General features: G+C 41.9%; 1 protein-coding gene across 1 annotated transcript in view; it reads right to left on the minus strand.

Annotated features, from left to right (window-relative positions):
- LOC103217997 (thiamine transporter 2) overlaps positions 1-16,566 on the minus strand; it is a 45,226-nt gene extending 28,660 nt beyond the window's left edge. The window contains 6 exon segments of the mRNA XM_038001440.2: positions 2,901-3,092; positions 8,915-8,953; positions 9,332-9,660; positions 9,662-10,102; positions 12,904-13,021; positions 16,535-16,566. Of these exon segments, the coding sequence (XP_037857368.2) occupies positions 2,901-3,092; positions 8,915-8,953; positions 9,332-9,660; positions 9,662-10,102; positions 12,904-13,021; positions 16,535-16,566 (1,151 nt within the window).
- Positions 16,567-17,687: the final 1,121 nt, after the last annotated feature.

Below are 17,687 nucleotides of genomic sequence, written 5' to 3' on the forward strand. Positions count from 1 at the left end.
CAGGAGAATCGCTTCAACCCGGGAAGTGGAGGTTGCAGTGAGCTGAGATCATGCCACTGCACTCCAGCCTGGGTGACAAAACAAGACTCCATCTCAAAAAAAAAAAAAAGAATACATTATTTACCTAGTTGTTAATTAACACTTTTATCATTATGAAATGACTATGAAACTTATAATGAAAAGACAAATCACTCTGGTGTTGTTGCTTATTTCATCTGATACTGGGATAACTAAATTAGCTTTCCTTGTATTAGCGTTTGTACAGTATATTTTTTCCCATTTTTTAACTTTCAAACTTTGGAGCCCTTATTTTCAAGAAGTGTGTCTTGAAAGCAACATAATTAAGTTTTGAGTTTTAAAATCCATTCAGCTGACTTTTATCTTATAATTGGAGTAATTAGTTCAGGCACATTTTAATGATTTTGCTGCTATATGGGATTTTAAATTTACCATTTATTTGTCCTGCCTGATTTATGTTCCTTGATCTGTTTCTTGTCTTTTGTTGCATTAATTAAGTTTAAAAACACTTTCCTTCCCTTCATTAGCTTGTTAGTACTATCTTACTGTATTATTCTTTTAGTAGTTACCATATATATTACAGCATGAATTTTTGACCTAGCAGAATCTACCCTAAAATAGTATTTTCACCACTTCTTTGACAATATAAGGATTTTGCAGTACTTTAAATCTATTATTTCCCCTTCCTTTTGTGCTATTACCATCATAAATTTTAACTCTACATATATTTTTATTTATTTATTTTTTTTGAGATGGAGTCTTGTTCTGTCGCCCAGGGTGGGGTGCAATAGTGGGATCTCAGCTCACTGCAATCTCCACGTCGCAGGCTCGAGCGATTCCCTGCCTCAGCCTCTCTAGTAGCTGGGATTACAGGCACCTGCCACCACGCCCAGCTAATTTTTGTATTTTAGTAGAGACAGGGTTTCACCATGTTGGCCAGGCTGGTCTCCAACTCCTGACCTCAAGTGATCCGCCTGCCTTGGCCTCCCAAAGTGCTGGGATTACAGATATGAACCACTGCGCCTGGCCTCTACATACATTTTTAAAACTAGAAACGTTAGGCCAGGTGCGGTGGCTCACATCTCTAATTCCAGCACTTTGGGAGGCTGAGGCGGGTGGATCACTTGAGGCCAGGAGTTGGAGACCAGCCTGACCAACATGGTGAAACTCCTTCTCTACAAAAAATACAAAAAAATTAGCCGAGTATGGTGGTGCACACCTGTCATCCCAGCTACTTGGGTGACTGAGGCTCGAGAATTGCTTGAACCTGGGAGGCAGAGGTTGCAGTGAGCTGAGATGGTACCCCTTCACTCCAGACTGTGCGACTCTGACTCAAAAACCAAGATTTGCTTAGATTTAGTTACGTATTTATTTTTTCCAGTATTTTTTTTCCTATATTATTGCAATACTAATGGTGATCATTTTCATTCTGCCTAAAGAATTCCCTTTACATTTCTTTTAGTGTAAACCACAATAATTTTGCTTAATTTTTGTCTTAAAAATATCATTATTTTGACTTAATTTTTGATGAATATTTTTGCCGAGTATAAAATTCTAGCTAGCAGCTTTTTAGTTTTCACACTTTAAAAATGTTCTTGGGCAGAGGGCAAAAGTTGAAAAACTACCAATTGGGGACTAAGCTCACTAGCTGAGTGATGGGATCAATTGTATCCCAAACCTCAGCATCGTGCAATATACCCGCGTAACAAACCTGCACATGTACACCCTGAATCTAAACTAAAAGGTGCAATTATTTTTAAAAGACAAAAATAATAGGCTGGGCGTGGTGGCTCACGCCTGTAATCCCAGCACTTTGGGAGGCCAAGGCGGGCGGACCACGAGGTCAGGAGTTCGAGACCAGCCTGGCCAACGTGGTGAAACCCCATTTCTACTAAAAATACAAAAATTATCCAGGCGTGGTGGCGTGCACCTGTAGTCAGTCCTAGCTACTTAGGAGTCTGAGGCAAAGAATCACTTGAACCCGGGAGGCAGAGGTTGCAGTGAGCTGAGATTGTGCACTGCACTCTAGCCTGAACAATGGAGCGAGACTCCGTCTCAAAATAAATAAATAAATAGAAATAAAAATTAAAATGTTGTTTCATTATTTTCTGGCTTCCAGTATTTCTGTTGAAAATTCAGATGTCATTATTACTAATACTCCTTAGAAAGAAATGCATCTCATCCTCATTTTATAGACAAATAGACTAGAAAATTTTAAGGCCACAGGGCAGTAATGCTGCCAGTAATGTTCAGCCAAGGAAAATATTTTCAGATGTTTATTTCTGATTAATTTGGTGTATAGAATGAAATACATTATTACACAGGAAATGAGAAGTAGCATTTAATTCCTTGAAGTGTTCTCCAGCCAGTAGCTACCACCTCCTTAGCTCATTTTCTTTACTTTATGATTAATCTAAATCAAATACCTCATATTTTTACACTACTGTGTGAGATAGTATTTATATGTAGTTTAATAGAACAGCTTCACTTCTGTAACAGCCCTGAGAATATTTGATAAGTTGTTTCAAAAAGAAATAGATACGCTCTGACTATTCAAGCAGGAACAATGGGAGTGAAAACTAAACTTAGTCAAAATTAGAATCGTATCTTATACTATGTTGCTAAATCAGACAAAATCGAAGCCTAACAACATATTATTGCTTAGGAATTGTAAGAACTTCATTTATCCTCCTGATTAGGAATCGTAGTCAAGTCGTAAGAGAAAGTTGATTCAAATGGGAATGTAGTCTCATTGTCTCTTGTAGGAAGCCTTAGGTATAACATTGCAAAATGCTATTCAGAGGAGCTGGAAGAATAAATAAACATGTTTTGTTGCTTTAAGTAGTTTAAGTAGTTAAAAGAAATAGATGGTAAATACTTACACAGCTATGGTTGTAAGGAACATAAAACTTGACTTGAATATCAAGAGACCAGCATAGCACACCCAAATATTAGTTGTGAAATGCATGAGAAATAGAGAACCTGCATCTGCTCCTGAGAAGATCACCAAGGATAACTCACCCAGAAGATCCCAGTTGACTTTGATGTAGCCACTGTGAAGGCTGCCATGGCCCCTAAAATAAAATAAAATAAAATAAAAATAAAAAAATAAGATAAACTACATCTTGTTAATCCATGTATAGTAAAATAGCATACAGTTTTGTTAAAATCCACAGTTACAGAAGCACTGAAGCATTTTCAGACTATAAAAAAAAATGCTGACTTATTGTGTACTTTGAATGAAAAATTGCTTGATCCACCTCTGTGAACTGTACATATCATTTTCTCTTAAGGGTTGAAATAGACCAGCCGAATTTAGGCTTCCATAAATAGTAGACTGGAGAGGACCCATGGAGAGGGTCATTTTTTTCTTTCCTCTTCCCTTTGCAGATGTTAAAACTCAGGCTTAGAAACCTGGTGTCAAATAAAAAAAAAAAAATATGTGACTTAGATAGGAGAGGCTTTATTTAGAAGAAAGGCTATTGCAATAAAAAGAACTCTCTGATTGCAGAAATCTGCATGATTCAAGATCAAACAGAAAAAGGATTTTTTTTTAATAGGGTAAAGAGGGTACAAGCAGAGATAAGCAGAATCTCTGTAAAGGAAGCTGGATTCCCAGGGGGAACTGGTCAGTGGAGTTTGACAGGAAAGTATCCCACTGTGGTCAGCCAATTCCCGTTTGGAGCTGATAAGGGGGACACATTCCACATTTTTTTGTGTTTGCTCAGGGTTTGGAGTAAGCAACATTTAGGGGCCTGTGGGAAAGCCAGGAGCCTGTCTAAAGTCTGGTCAAGACAAACAGAGGGTAAGAAATGGGGAACTGTGAATGCCCGGTCATCGGACTGAGGTGCACAAGGTCTGCAGTCTAAAGTTTCCTAATGTGTGGTGCCGCTCTTTTCTCCCACGCCCTTTCTGTGAGCCTATTACCAATGCCTTAGGAAGGATGGCCTCTCTCTCTTTGCCCTTGTCTCTGTTTTCTCTTTCCTTTCGGTAACACCATTTTAAAAAATTTCCTCAAGATGCCTGACAGATGCCAAACTTTTCTATATATTTATATATTTCTCTCTCTATATATATATTTATATATCTATAAATATATATATTTATTTGTGGAGATGGGGTCTCGCTATATTGACCAGGCTGGTCTCAAACTCCTGGCCTCAAGCAATCTTCCCATCTGGGCCTCCCAAATATTAGGATTACAGATGTGAGCCACTGTACCTGGCCTGATCATGTTGTTCTTTATTTGTTCCTTCCTTCCTTCTTTTCTGCCTTCCTTCTTTCCTTCATTTGTTAAACCAGCAAGTACTTTTGAGCTTCTCTGTGGAACAATATAGTGGTAAACTTTGGGTCCTTGCTTTGAAAACAATACAGCCTAGTGGGGAAATCAGATAAATAAATTTAAGTGAATAAATAAAAAAAAATACAGTGTGATAAGGATTATAGAAGAGCTCTGTTGGGAGGCCGAGGCAGGTGGATCACCCGAGGTCAGGAGTTCGAGACCAGCCTGACCAACATGGTGAAACCCCATCCATACTAAAAATACAAAAATTAGGGGAACTGAGGCAGGAGAATTGCTTGAACCCGGGAGGTGAAAGTTGCAGTGAGCTGAGATCACGCCATTGCACTCCAGCCTGGGTGACAAAGCGAGATTCCGTCCCCCCCAATCCCTCCCCCACAAAAAAAGTTCCGACCCTAATCCAAATCTTATCTAGTGGTTGTCAACTAGGGGTATTTTTGCCTTGTAGTGGACAAGTGGCAATATTTGAAGATATTTTTGGTTATCACAATGGGGTGCATCCTGGCAACTAGTGGCTTAGAGGCATACGATGTTGCTGAACATCCTACAGAGCTCAGAACAGTCCCCCTCGACAAAGAAATGCCCAGTCCAAGAGGCCAGCAGTGCAGAGGATGAAACACCAATCGGAGCCCTGACCTAACCAATCAAACGTTAGGAATTTTCAGGGAGGGAAGTGAGAAGAATGTGAGCTCAACAATGGGCCCCACTTTGTTCAACAAACAGGTGGGTGTGGAACAACTTAGCTTTAGAATAAATAGCTTCAAAGTCTCATTTGATGTGAAAACTTTGTTTTGTCAGGAAAGTACATGCAGATTGTTGGGCTAACTTCAAAGACGGCTCTGGGGCCTGCCCTTTGTCCCCTGGAGTATTAATGCCCGTGTCACCCCACCTCTCCCTCCTTGCACCACATTCTCTTTGGAAGAGTGTTTTAAACCTCGCAAAGTATATTCTGTGAGAGACGAGGAGTGCCTGGACAATTATCTAAAACTCTCCAAACTACTGTAGCTTCTGAGCCAGGAGGAAGGTTTTGCCCAAGCAGAAGGCCCAGGAGGGGCCTTGAAGGGTGAACCCAGCAGTGGGAGCTGAAAACCCTCAATTCCCCAGAGTCCTTCCCAAGATTTCTCTTTGTTGCTCAGTCTTCCTGCCTTTTGCCTGTCAGACAACACACAATATCAGAAATTCATCTTTAGATAAGGAGGAAGGAGACACCAGCCAACTCAAGGGATAGCAATGATGCTCAGGCACACACACACCCACTGGGAGGGCCAGCCTCATCCACCACCTCCTACCTTGCCTTTCTCATAGGGCACTTGTTTCCTGCTGTCATTATCACCATAATTGAGGACTACTACTTGTTAAGGGGTGCTGTGTCTGAGGTTTTTATTAAGGACAATGGAATAAAAACATAATATGCATACAAGGCCAGACAGAAAATTATACAGGATAATACAATAACTTGGTTGTGGAGAGAAGATAGAATGAGCAGTTATAAGAATTCATTCTGGGCCGGGCGCGTGGTGGCTCACTCCTGTAATCCCAGCACTTTGAGAGGCTGAGGTGGGCGGATGACGAGGTCAGGAGATCGAGACCATCCTGGCTAACACGATGAAACCCCGTCTCTACCAAAAAAAAAAAAAAAAAAAAAAATTAGACAGGCATGGTGGCAGGCGCCTGTAGTCCTAGCTACTCAGGAGGCTGAGGCAGGAGAATGGATTGAACGCAGGAGGTGGAGGTTGCAGTGAGCCAAGATCGCACCACTGCACTCCAGCCTGGGCGACAGAGCAAGACTCTGTCTCAAAAACAAAACAAAACAAAACAAAACAAAAAAAGAATTCATTCTGGGGTTAATTGTTGTTTGAGCAAATAAATATCTGGATATGGTAGAGAATGAGGAAGCTGGGTGTAGCGAACAGTCTGAAATCGGAGGGCAACAAGCTTTGGCAAATCCCCATATGTACAGTTAAGGAAATATGCAAGTACGTTATTTGTCTTGCTGGGAACCCTGATATGTATAAGATAGCTCCAAAAGCAGAAGCTTTCAAACTCTTCGACCATAGCCTGAGGAAAATATATTTTATATATTAATTAGTGCATATATATGTGTGTGAAATGAATTTTTGCAAAACAAAATGTATCCTTACAAGCTGATAATGCTCCCTGTTCTATATTAGACTAGTCTACTCTGTTTTAAAAATGCTCGTCAGCAACCCACTATATTGAGTTCAAGATCCACAATTTCTAAAGGGCCAGATAGTGAATATTTACAGCTTATGAGCCACATATCCTTTTTTTACAACTCTTGTTGCATTTTTTTTTCTACAATCCCTTAAAAAGGTAAAACTATGAGCTGCGGTCACCGATGGCTTAGGTCAGTTTATGCATATCAGGTCTGCAGGCCATTACCTGTGTGTGCCCACCTCATGGTAATGTGGTCTGCAAACCACACTTTTTTATTATTATTATTTTTTGAGACAGTGTCTCACTTTGTCATCCAGGATGGAGTGCAGTGGAGCAATCGTGGCTCTCTGCAGCCTTGACCTTCTGGGCTCAAGTGATTCTCTTGCCTCAGTCTCCGGAGTAGCTGGGACTACAGGTGAACGCCACCACACCCGGCTAATTTTTTTGCATTTTTTTGTAGAGATGGGGTTTCATCATATTACCCAGGCTGGTCCACCTGCCTTGGCCTCCCAAAGTGTTAGGATTAAAGGCATGAGCCACCACACCTGGCCTTTCAAACCACATTTTAAAGACTAGAGTTATTGAAAGATTCCAGAAAGGAAAAAGGCTTTTTTTCTATTTTTTTTTTTTCCCCCAAGACAGAGTCTTGCTCTGTTGCCCAGGCTGGAGTGCAGTGGCGAGATCTCGGCTCACTGCAACCTACGCCTCCCAGGTTCAAGCAATTCTTGTGCCTCCTGAGTAGCTGAGATTACAGGTGCATGCCAGCATGCCTGGCTAATTTTTGCATTTTTAGTAGAGATGGGGTTTCACCATGTTGGCCAGGCTAGTCTTGAACTCCCGACCTCGTGCTCCATCCACCTTGGCTTCCCAAAGTGCTAGGATTACAGGCATGAACCACCTTGCCCAGCCTGTTTGTTTTATGAGACCGTCTCACTCTGTCACCTAGGCTGGAGAGCAGTGGCACAATCATAGCTCGCTGAAGCCTAGAACTCCTGGGCCCAAGTGACCCTCCTACCTTCAGCTTCCCCAGTTGCTAGGACTACATGCACACACCACCATGCCCAGCTAACTAAAAAAATAAAAATTTTATAGAGACAGGGTCTCACTATGTTGGCTGGGCTGGTCTCCTGGCCTCCCCACCTTAGCCTCCCAAAACTCTGGGATTACAGGCATGAGCCACCATGCCTGCCTGAAAAGAGTTTTGATAGTTTAACCTTAAACTGTCTAACTCTGCGTGGTCCAACCATATTTGACCAGCAGGACACCAGTTTGTAGCTCCTGTTTTTAGGGATGAGTGTAACTTTATCTTCCACATATATCTTTTTCAAAGTTTTATTACATTAGTTGCCTCTTTTAAATTTGTGACAAAACTCTTCTTTTTCAAACTATTTGGTAGTTGGTGTTGAAATCACTACAGCAGGATTATTGAAGAATACAAATTTGAAAGTTGTACTATTTATTTTACGTTCAGGAAAATTAAATAAAAACAACTAATTTTTACCTAAGATACTACAGTACACAAATACTTCCCAATGCATGATATCTTTTGATCTTTAAAGCAATCCTGTACAGTTACCCAGGAGGCTGAGGCAGGAGAATCGCTTGAACCAGGGAGTTGGAGGCTGCAGTGAGCCACTGCACACTCCAGTCTGGTGACAGAGAGAGACCCCGTCCCAAAAAAAAAAAAAAAGCAATCCTGTGGAATAAACTAGTAGATATTGCTCTGGTCTTCAAAAAGAGAAGAGAAAATGGATTACTAGAATTTTCATTGATTTGCCTACTTGGCAAATGATAGAATATAGATAAAAAATTGAGTCCAGGGGCCGGGCATGGTGGCTCACACCTGCAATCCCAGCACTTTGGGAGGCTGAGGTGGGTGGATCACGAGGTCAGGAGTTCGAGACCAGTATGGCCAACATAGTGAAACCCCGTCTCTACTAAAAATACAAAAAATTAGCCACACGTGGTAATGTGTACCTGTAATCCCAGCTACTTAGGAGGCTGAGGCAGGAGAATTGCGTGAACCCAGGAGGCAGAGGTTGTAGTGAGCTGAGATGGTGCCACTGCACTCCCTCCTGGGCGACAGAGTGAGACTCCTTCTCAAAAAAAAAAAATATATAAATAAATAAAAATTGAGCCCAGTGTGTGTGTGTGTGTGTGTGTTTTAAATATACTCACTATATTCTTTATAAACAGCAAAAATGTCAGTTAAATATATGTTGTATAGTTGACGTAGCTTAGGTCTTGTAATATCAGTTCTTATTATCTTACGTTTTTCAGGGCTCTATTGCACTGAAATGCATTGATTGGAGTTACTTCCAAACAGGCCTAATTTTTTTTTTTACCGTGGAGTATCTTAAAAACATGGAGTGGCACATTTTCTGCATATTAATGAGATAAAGTCTTATATACCTAGACCCAAAGGTTTCAAGGGCTTCTACTGCTCCATTATATATTTGTAGGGTTTGACTGTATGCCCATCCAAATCTCTTCTTGAATTGTAGCTCCCATAATTCCCACGTGTTGTGGGAGGGGCCAGGTGGGAGATAACTGAATCACGGGGGCAGTTTCCCCAGTTTCCCCCATACCGTTCTCATGGTAGTAAATAACTCTCACGAGATCTGACAGTTTTATTAGGGGTTTCCCCTTTTGCTTGGCTCTCATTCTCTCTTGCCAGCAAAGCAGTGACTTTGCTTCTCCTTTGCCTTCCGCCATGATTGTGAGGCCTGCCCAGCCATGCTGAACTGTGAGTCAATTAACACTCTTTCCTTTATAAATTACCCAGTCTTGGGTATGTCTTTATCAGCAGCATGAACATCGACTAATACATGTATTGTGAAACTTTGAGATGGTGCCTTGTAATCCCATAGGATTTGAACATAGTTTAACATCTGGTGAAAACCTGCTGTGGAAAAAGCCCACCACAGGGGCCAGTAAAAAAGATGCTTTGAGGCATAGCACTCCCGCAAATCCCGGGACCACTGCACGAAATCTCTCAAAGTCACATTGCTTGGCTTTGGGGTGCCCCACTGCTGGCATCCAGGTCCCCTGAAACAGTGGATAATTCCGTGAACTGCTTTGTGATCCTTGTGAGATCCCTCTAAGATGGCATCCTCTCCCGGTGGCTTCTGAGGAGTTTCTGTTTTGGGTTTTGTATGAAAAAAACATGCTTTTCTTAGGCATTGGTTGAAAAAGTGAGAAAAGGAAGGCCACGGAGACAGAGGCCAAGGATATGACGTGGAGGTAAAAGTACAACAGGTTCGCCAGGGATACCAAGAGTTGGGCCAGCACGGACCCTGCTGTGTAGGCGGCCAGCGTGACTCTCCTGCAGTAGCCGCTCACTCTCTGGTAGTGCTTGGGGCTGACCACGCTGTATATGTAGGCGTAGTAGGCCACCTCGGTGGCGGTCACCATCCCGTAGAAGAACTCTACAACCTGCATGGTCTTCACTCCTTGGCCAAACAAGAGCAGCAGCCAGGTAATGATGAAACTAATGCCTTGCAAGATGATGACCGGCTTGTAGCGGACGTAATCGGTGAGGACAAACACAGGCAGCAGCAGCACCAGGTAGGAGTACGTCCAAACGGGGAAGATCTCATCTGTCATCTGCAAGATTAAGTGGGGAGAGCACAAAGACAAAAAAAATCAGGACGTGAAATACACCCTGGGCCTCTGACACTTACCATTATCAAGATGACATGAATCAACCCCAGGATGCACTGCTTGGCCTTTGCCAAAGTGGGTCTAGTTTCATGGTTTACATGAATTTCTGACAATACATTGGAAAGCAATGGGAAACTGAAATTCAGGGAAAAAATTGAATGACAGATATTCATAAGGTGTGAATTTCTACTTCCCGGTGTAAAAACCACAGCAGCTATTATCTTAGTTATCTACCTTTTAAACTTTATACATGTAATTTGATCTGCAATAAGCTATGGAGGCTAGGAAAAGAGGCCATAATGGATAAATTAATCTTTTTACACTTGACAGGATTTCCAGAACAAGCTAGGGCTGCTCAGACACTGTTGCTTACTAGCATGTAACAAAATAGTTTATTCTTCTTCGCAGTCAGAACCAAAAGGTCAAAAAGGATGTTTCAGTACTGGAAGAACCTGACCGCCTTCTTTCCCTTTCATACCCATCAGTACAAAAATGAGGAGCCCATTGCGATACCATCTCGGTGATCAGGAAAATACGGAACAAATGACCAGTGTGAGGCTGAATGTCAGAGAAAGAGACATATGTGAGTTTATTTTCTACTCTTCTGTTTTCTTCGCTTTACTTTTTTGGGCTGCCCTGGAGGAATCCTAAGAAACTACTTAGTAGCTCTCTCGTTCAAGTCAATTTTGGCCACAGTTTCTCTTGGAACTGGTGGCACTGGCCAATTATCTGAGCCCATCTGTAGTAAGTGATTATTTCATTTTCTATAAGGGGAATGTACAGTGGGTGGAGGATGACATAAAGGCGGTTGGGGTAGACCTTCTCAAATCCCTGTCCTCTGAATTTCTAGACAACCAAAATAAACCCATAGATTTACTGAGCCTGAGAATGCCCTTCGCTGTGACCTAATCTGTGTCCTTACGCTTTGGGTTCCCAGGTAGACTTTTACCCAAGCACTCTGGAAGTTTGGTAGAACTTTATTCTTGCTGTTTTTGGCTTTTGGGTATAGTCACCAACATGGGAAAAGCTGTATGCCAGATATGCTTTTTGTGACAATGTCTGGTGTTTGAATCCAGCCCATTCATAGCTTCCAGCTAAACCAGTTTGTACCTCATGGGATGTACTGGTGTTTATTGTGAAGAAAATGGTGGATTGGTTTAGAAGGCAAAATCTACTTGGTGTGAGGTGGGTGAACGTAGATGGTGGCTAGGAAAGAGAGGCAAAATAAGATAAAATTGTTGGGTGCAATGGCTCATGCCTGTAATCCCAGCACTTTGAAAGGCCGAGGTGGGAGGATTGCTTGAGCCTAGGAGTTCCAGACCAGTCTGGGCAACACAGTGACACCCTCTCTTTACAAAAAAAGTAAATATTAGCCTGGCACCAACAGTCTTAGCAACTTGGGAGGCTGAGGCAGGAGGATTACTTGAGCCCAGGAGTTCCAGGCTGCAGTGAGCTAGGATCGTGCCATTGCACTGCAGCCTGGGCAACGAAAGCGAAACTCCATCTCAAACACCACCACTACCACCACCACCACAAACAGACATTCAGATTCAATAAGTGTGGGGCGGGGTCTGAGTATTTACGTTTCCAACAAATTTCCAGATGATGCTGATATGCTGGTTCAGAGACAACACTTTGAGAAGCACTGGCTTAGAGGCTTCTTAGGACTTTTATTCCTGTGACTGTAGTAAAAGTTAAAAACAGCCTTAATATTTATAAATAAAGAGGGGAAAATCTTCTGAGGATTTTTCACATGGTTGTCAGTAACTTTTCTCCTGCCCCACCCGCACCACCAAATTTCATTTTATCCTTTAAGACTTATACTATTTATTTATTTATTTATTATTTATTTATCTATTTATTTATTTGAGATGGAGCCTTGTTCTGTTGCCCAGGCTGGAGTGCAATGGCGCGATCTTGGCTCACTGAAACCTCTGCCTTGCGAGTTCAAGCGATTCTCCTGCCTCAGCCTCCCGAGTAGCTGGGACTACAGGTGTCAGCCACCATGCCCAGCTAATTTTTGTATTTTTAGTAGAGGTGGGATTTCACCATGTTGCCAGGCTGGTCTTGAACTCCTGACCTCAGGCTATCTGCCCGCCTCGGCCTCCCAAATTGCTGGGATTACAGGCGTGGGCCACCGCACCCAGTCAGACTTACACTCGTTAGTGGGGATGGCTTCATTTTAGGTTAATGATAATATGCATTGAAATCCTGGAGTATTGTTTTTGCACAACTGAAAGATTAGGTAAGGCTGTTTTCCACCATAAAGAGTTTATATTTTTGACAGGGCGCAGTGGCTCATGAATATAATTCTAGCACTTTGGGAGGCCAAGGTGGGGGGATTGCTTGGGCCCAGGAGTTTGAGACCAGCCTGGGTAACATAGTGAGACCCTGTCTCTACAAAAAATAGAAAATTAGCCAGGCGTGGTGGCACACGCCTATAATTTCAGCTACTCAGGAGGCTAAGACGGACCGAAGGATTGCTTGAGTCTGAGAGATCAAGGCTGCAGTGAGCCGTGATAGTACCATGGTACTCCAGCTTGGGCAACAGAGCGAGATCCTATCTCAAAAAAAAAAAAACAAAAAAGATTTTATATTTTTATATGTCAAATACATAAAAATCATTAAGGTCCATCTGTTCACATTAGAGGGTGTAAGAAGTACTAGTATTTGGCTTCTACCCAAGGCTTTAGAAATAGTTCCAGCTAGAGTTAAATCTAAGATAAGCATATTAGTTAACTTACCATGCTGAGGCTCAAATTTTTATCTGGTCCCAACAAATAAGGTACAAAAAATGGATCTGATGGTTTCATCATGGAGAAAAATCCAAATAAATGGAGAATTATGGTGGGAAAACCCCACCATAGTGGTGACACATCTCACCACTAGCCTGGGATCTCCTTGAGAGCAGGGATTCAACTTTGTCACCTTAGAGTCTAGCCCAGTGTCTGACCCATCAAAAGTATCAAGCTGGGAGCAGTGGCTCATACCTATAATCCTGGCACTTTGGGAGGTAGAGGGAGGTGGATCACTTGAGGCCAGGAGTTTGAGACCTGCCTGACCAACATGGAAAAACTCTGTCTCTACTAAAAATGCAAAAGTTAGCCAGGCATGGTGGCACATGCCTATAGTCCCAACTACTCTGGAGGCTGAGGCACAAGAATCGCCTGAGCCTGGGAGGCAGAGGTTGCAGTGAGCCATGATCTCGCCACTGCACTCCAGCCTGGACAACAGAGTGAGACTCCATCTCAAAAAAAAAAAAAAAAAAAAAGTATCCTAGAAGTGCGTGTTGAAAGTACAGTCGTCAAACCAGACTTTTCTAACTGACCATAAAAATTCAAGTAATAATAAATTTTCCAAGCATTTGCCATATTTAAAGTTGTTCTCTGGAGTGAGAACTACAAGCCACCATTTGATTCTCTAGGATATGCTGGTTACTTACTCCTAAAACAGCTCTGGAATAAGGAAAAGAGGATTTCCTGGTGGGAAGAACATGGGCATTGTAGTTGAGTAAACTTAAGTCTCTGATCCACTCTCTCAAGTCGTGTGATCCTGTCCAAGTTTCTTTGTGTCTTGGGGCCTCAGTTTTCCTTACCTGAAGAAGGAAATGGTAATGCACATCATACAGGTGTAGTTGTGAAGAAATGTCCTGGCCTAATGCTTTCGTGGTAGCAGGTGCATAACGTGGGTTACATTCCACGTTATGCCACCTCTATGTAGGAATCCACATCTAGCTTCTGTGACCATGGAAGAGAGAAGGATCATCTTTACAGAGAGTGGAGACACTGGTCATCATCCAGCTCATATAAGCCACAGGCAGGTGCTGGAGCCTGAAACCACTAAGTTTTAAGTGAGTTTAGCAATTGAGATTGTTATTTACACTGATCAGTCCCACTGGCAATTAGGGGGAATAGCCAGGGGAGACTTGTATTCATTAGAAATAATCCTCTGGAAAGTGAGATATTAAATAATTGCATACTTTAGAAAAATGCATAATTTCTTGTCACCAGATCCACTGCAGTTTTACAAGTGTATTTTGGAGAACATTAATTCCTGGGTTACTACTAATAAAATACAGAGTAGAAACGATTTCTAGGGCCAGGCACAGTGGCTCACACCTATCATCCCAGAGTTTTGGGAGGCCAAGGCAGGAGGATCACTTGAACCCAGGAGACTGAGGCTGCAGGGAGGAAAGATCATGCCACTGCACTCCAGCCTGAGCAATAGTGTGAGACCTTGTTTCAGATAAAACCCCCCAAATTAGCCAGGAAATCTCAAATCCTCTTTCTGAATCAGGCATGGACCAGACATCACTCACCATTTTCGAGGACCAGGAGAGATCATGACTTCAGGTTTTTACATTGGAAATAACTCCCGATTCCTCCCCTGATGTTAGCAGCAGAATGTTTAACTCAAGATGGTTGGATGGGTTGGTTCAATTAAATTAGGAAGTCCATTACCAGCACAGTGAAAAGACTCAAAGAATATGAGTGATCACATGGAGAAATAGCTACCACAAATCCTCTTCAGTGTGAGATTTCCACAACTCTGATTAGGATGGGCACCAACTTTGCCCCCTGCTAGTATCTTCATTTATTGTAAAAAGATGGTGAATGGTATTTTATCTGTCAGCATTCTGCTTGCATGGCCCCTCTGAACTGAATGCTTTTCCTTATGGACTACAGAAAACGAATGTCTACTGAGGAAAAACTTTGAAAACATAAAGAATACAGTATTCCTTGATTATGTGGTCTCTCTGAGGTGGAAGGGAGCAAAAAACTCAGCGGGAAAGACTCAAACACTTCTTCCTTAGGGCTATTTTTCTAACTCCAAGGCATTCTTCTACTTGTACAATTAAAGGCACAGTTATAACTATGGAAAAAAAAAAAAAAAGACAAACAGTGAATTTACAATCCCATGTTATCCCAGTGGCATACTTTTTAATATATCAAGCAGGTGTTAATTTTTATTTAATGTTTAACCTCTGCTTCCAGGTCATTGGTTAAAATGTCACCGAAGAAATGCTCTGATTTGCTCCTAATTATGTTAGAATGCAAATTTCTAACCTTTGCAAGGAAGATGGGTGCAGAGAAAGCAGTGGACTTCTGGTCTGGGCCACTGGTCTATCCTGGTGTTGCTATAGACGGCAATCCTGGAACTTAGGGGTTCTGGCTTACTGCAGAGCTGGTGGGTGCTCTGAGCAGCGTGGTATTTCATAAACAACCCAGGTATTACTGGGATGTGATCATCAGATATTTTTTCTGTTGTACTTAATCACAGCTAGGTGACCTTACTCAGATTCCTTAACCTTTCTGAGTCCCACTGATTAAGAGAAGATAAAAATTATCCACCGTCTTGTTTGGAAGGAGTAAAGAAGATCAATAGGGGAGGAATCGAAGCAGCACCTGATATAATAAATACAGCTGTCTTTCCCTTGCTTTTCTTTGAAAATCTGGTCTAGTCCCAGTCACCCGGAAGATCACAAGGACCAACGAACTGGTGATAAAATAAAAGCCCATAATGTTAGACCCAGCTAATATAGATTGTTGATCATCTGTACAAAAATCAATGTAAAAGTTTACGAAATCAATTTCAAGGCTGTGCTGTAAGAATAAGGAGAGATTGAAAAAGTAAATTTATGGCTTAACTAAGGTTGCAAGGAGAACTATTTCTTTTAGGAATTACATTGTCTGAAAGCACTTTGTAGATACTGACTTATGTAAGAATAGTAATAAATCATTCTTATCTGCTCTTTAATCAGATTTTCAGTCCTTCATTCCATAGTTCCTTCCATAGGAAACCCTCGGTCAGCTTCATTAAATTCTGCTCAAAATACATGCTTTCCACACACATACTTCCCCCATTTGGATGTTTTACTAATTCATTTTGATTCTTCTCTACATAGTCTAAATCAGCAAATGTTTATCATACGTACTTTTTGAAGAGTTGAAAGGAAGTGATCCCTATATTCTAGTGTCTCATGACTCATGTTTCAGCATTAAAAGTATTTTTTTATCCAGATTACTTAAATCAACATTCCACCCCAACATTTCCCATCTGAACCTTGGCCTGAACCTTGGCCTGCCCATTTTTCCTGGCAATGTTGGTTAACACCCGACCATGTAGTTTCATCATCTTTAATGGTGATGAGGTAGATTTCCTCCTAGTTCTCACATTTAATAGTCTATGTCACTGATCTTGTTATTTGGATGCCATGAGCTAGGACTAGGGACTCATTTCAATGACCTGTTTCTCTGTCACCCAAGAAATCACAAGGCTCAATGAATTGCTGATAGCAATTTTGGTACTAAAAAGTAGGGCGTGGCTATACCAAATATGTAAAAGTGTGGAAGTGCCTTTGGAATTCTGTAATGGGTAGAGGCTAGAAGTGTTTTGAAGCACTTCATAGTAAAAGCCTAGATCACATGTCCAAAATTATTGGTAGAAATACACACATTAAAGGCAATTCTGTGCCGGGTGCAGTGACTTATGCCTTAATTCCAGTACTTTGGGAGACCAAGGCGGGTGGATCACGAAGTCAGGAGTTTGAGACCAGCCTGACCAACACGGTGAAACTCCGTCTCTACTAAAAATACAAAAATTAGTTGGGCGTGGTGGTGCGTGCCTGTAATCCCAGCTACTCAGGAGGCTGAGGAGGGAGAATTGCCTGAACCTAGGAGGCAGAGGTTGCAGTGAGCAGAGATCATGCCACTGTACTCCAGTCTGGGCGACAGAGCAAGACTCCTCCTGGCAGAGTGGGGGTGGGCGGGGGAAAGACAATTCTGATGAGGGCCCAGAAGGAAGAGAGGAGAGCTACAGAGAAAGCTTCTATTGTCTTAGAGAATACATGTACCACCATGTACGGAATGTTCCTGAAATTCAGAAACATTACAAGGTGTTTCTGGTGAGGTCTCAGATGGAAAGGAGAAGCTTTTATTGGACACGGAAGGAAAGGTGATTGATCTGTGTTATAAAGCAGCAGAGAACTTGGCTGTATTATGTTGTGCTGTTGGAAGGAAAGTAGAACTTGTAAGTGATGATGCACTTGGATATTTAGCTGAGGAGAATCCCGAGCAAAGTGTGCAAAGGGCAAGCCTGATGTCTCCTTGTTGCTTGTAATAAAATGTGAGAAGAAAGAGATAAATTGAAGAAGGAACTGCTAAGCAAAAAGGAAGCAGTGTCTGATTTGGAAAATTCTCCAACTGTCCAAATAGAATACTGTAGAAACATCACAAATATGGCTCAATAAGTGTTTGCTAAATAAATGAGGTGTGTGGCTCATGGATCCAATCAGTTATCTCATTGGAAGCCAGGAATAGAGATGTAGTTGTTCAAGAAAGATCTGTGCAGGGCCCTCTTGTCCGATGGCTTAGATCACCATGAATTTCTTGGGAGGCTGACAAGGCTTTTGAGAATTTTATACCAGGAGAAACATTGTCATTCTTGACTGAAAGAGACAATAAAATTAAGAAGAATGACTTAAAGTCTGGAGTGCTGGATGCAGAGGCGAGTCTCAAACTCCTGACCA

The sequence above is a fragment of the Chlorocebus sabaeus genome, chromosome 10, assembly GCF_047675955.1.
Source record: "Chlorocebus sabaeus isolate Y175 chromosome 10, mChlSab1.0.hap1, whole genome shotgun sequence".
Classification (NCBI taxonomy): domain Eukaryota; kingdom Metazoa; phylum Chordata; class Mammalia; order Primates; family Cercopithecidae; genus Chlorocebus; species Chlorocebus sabaeus.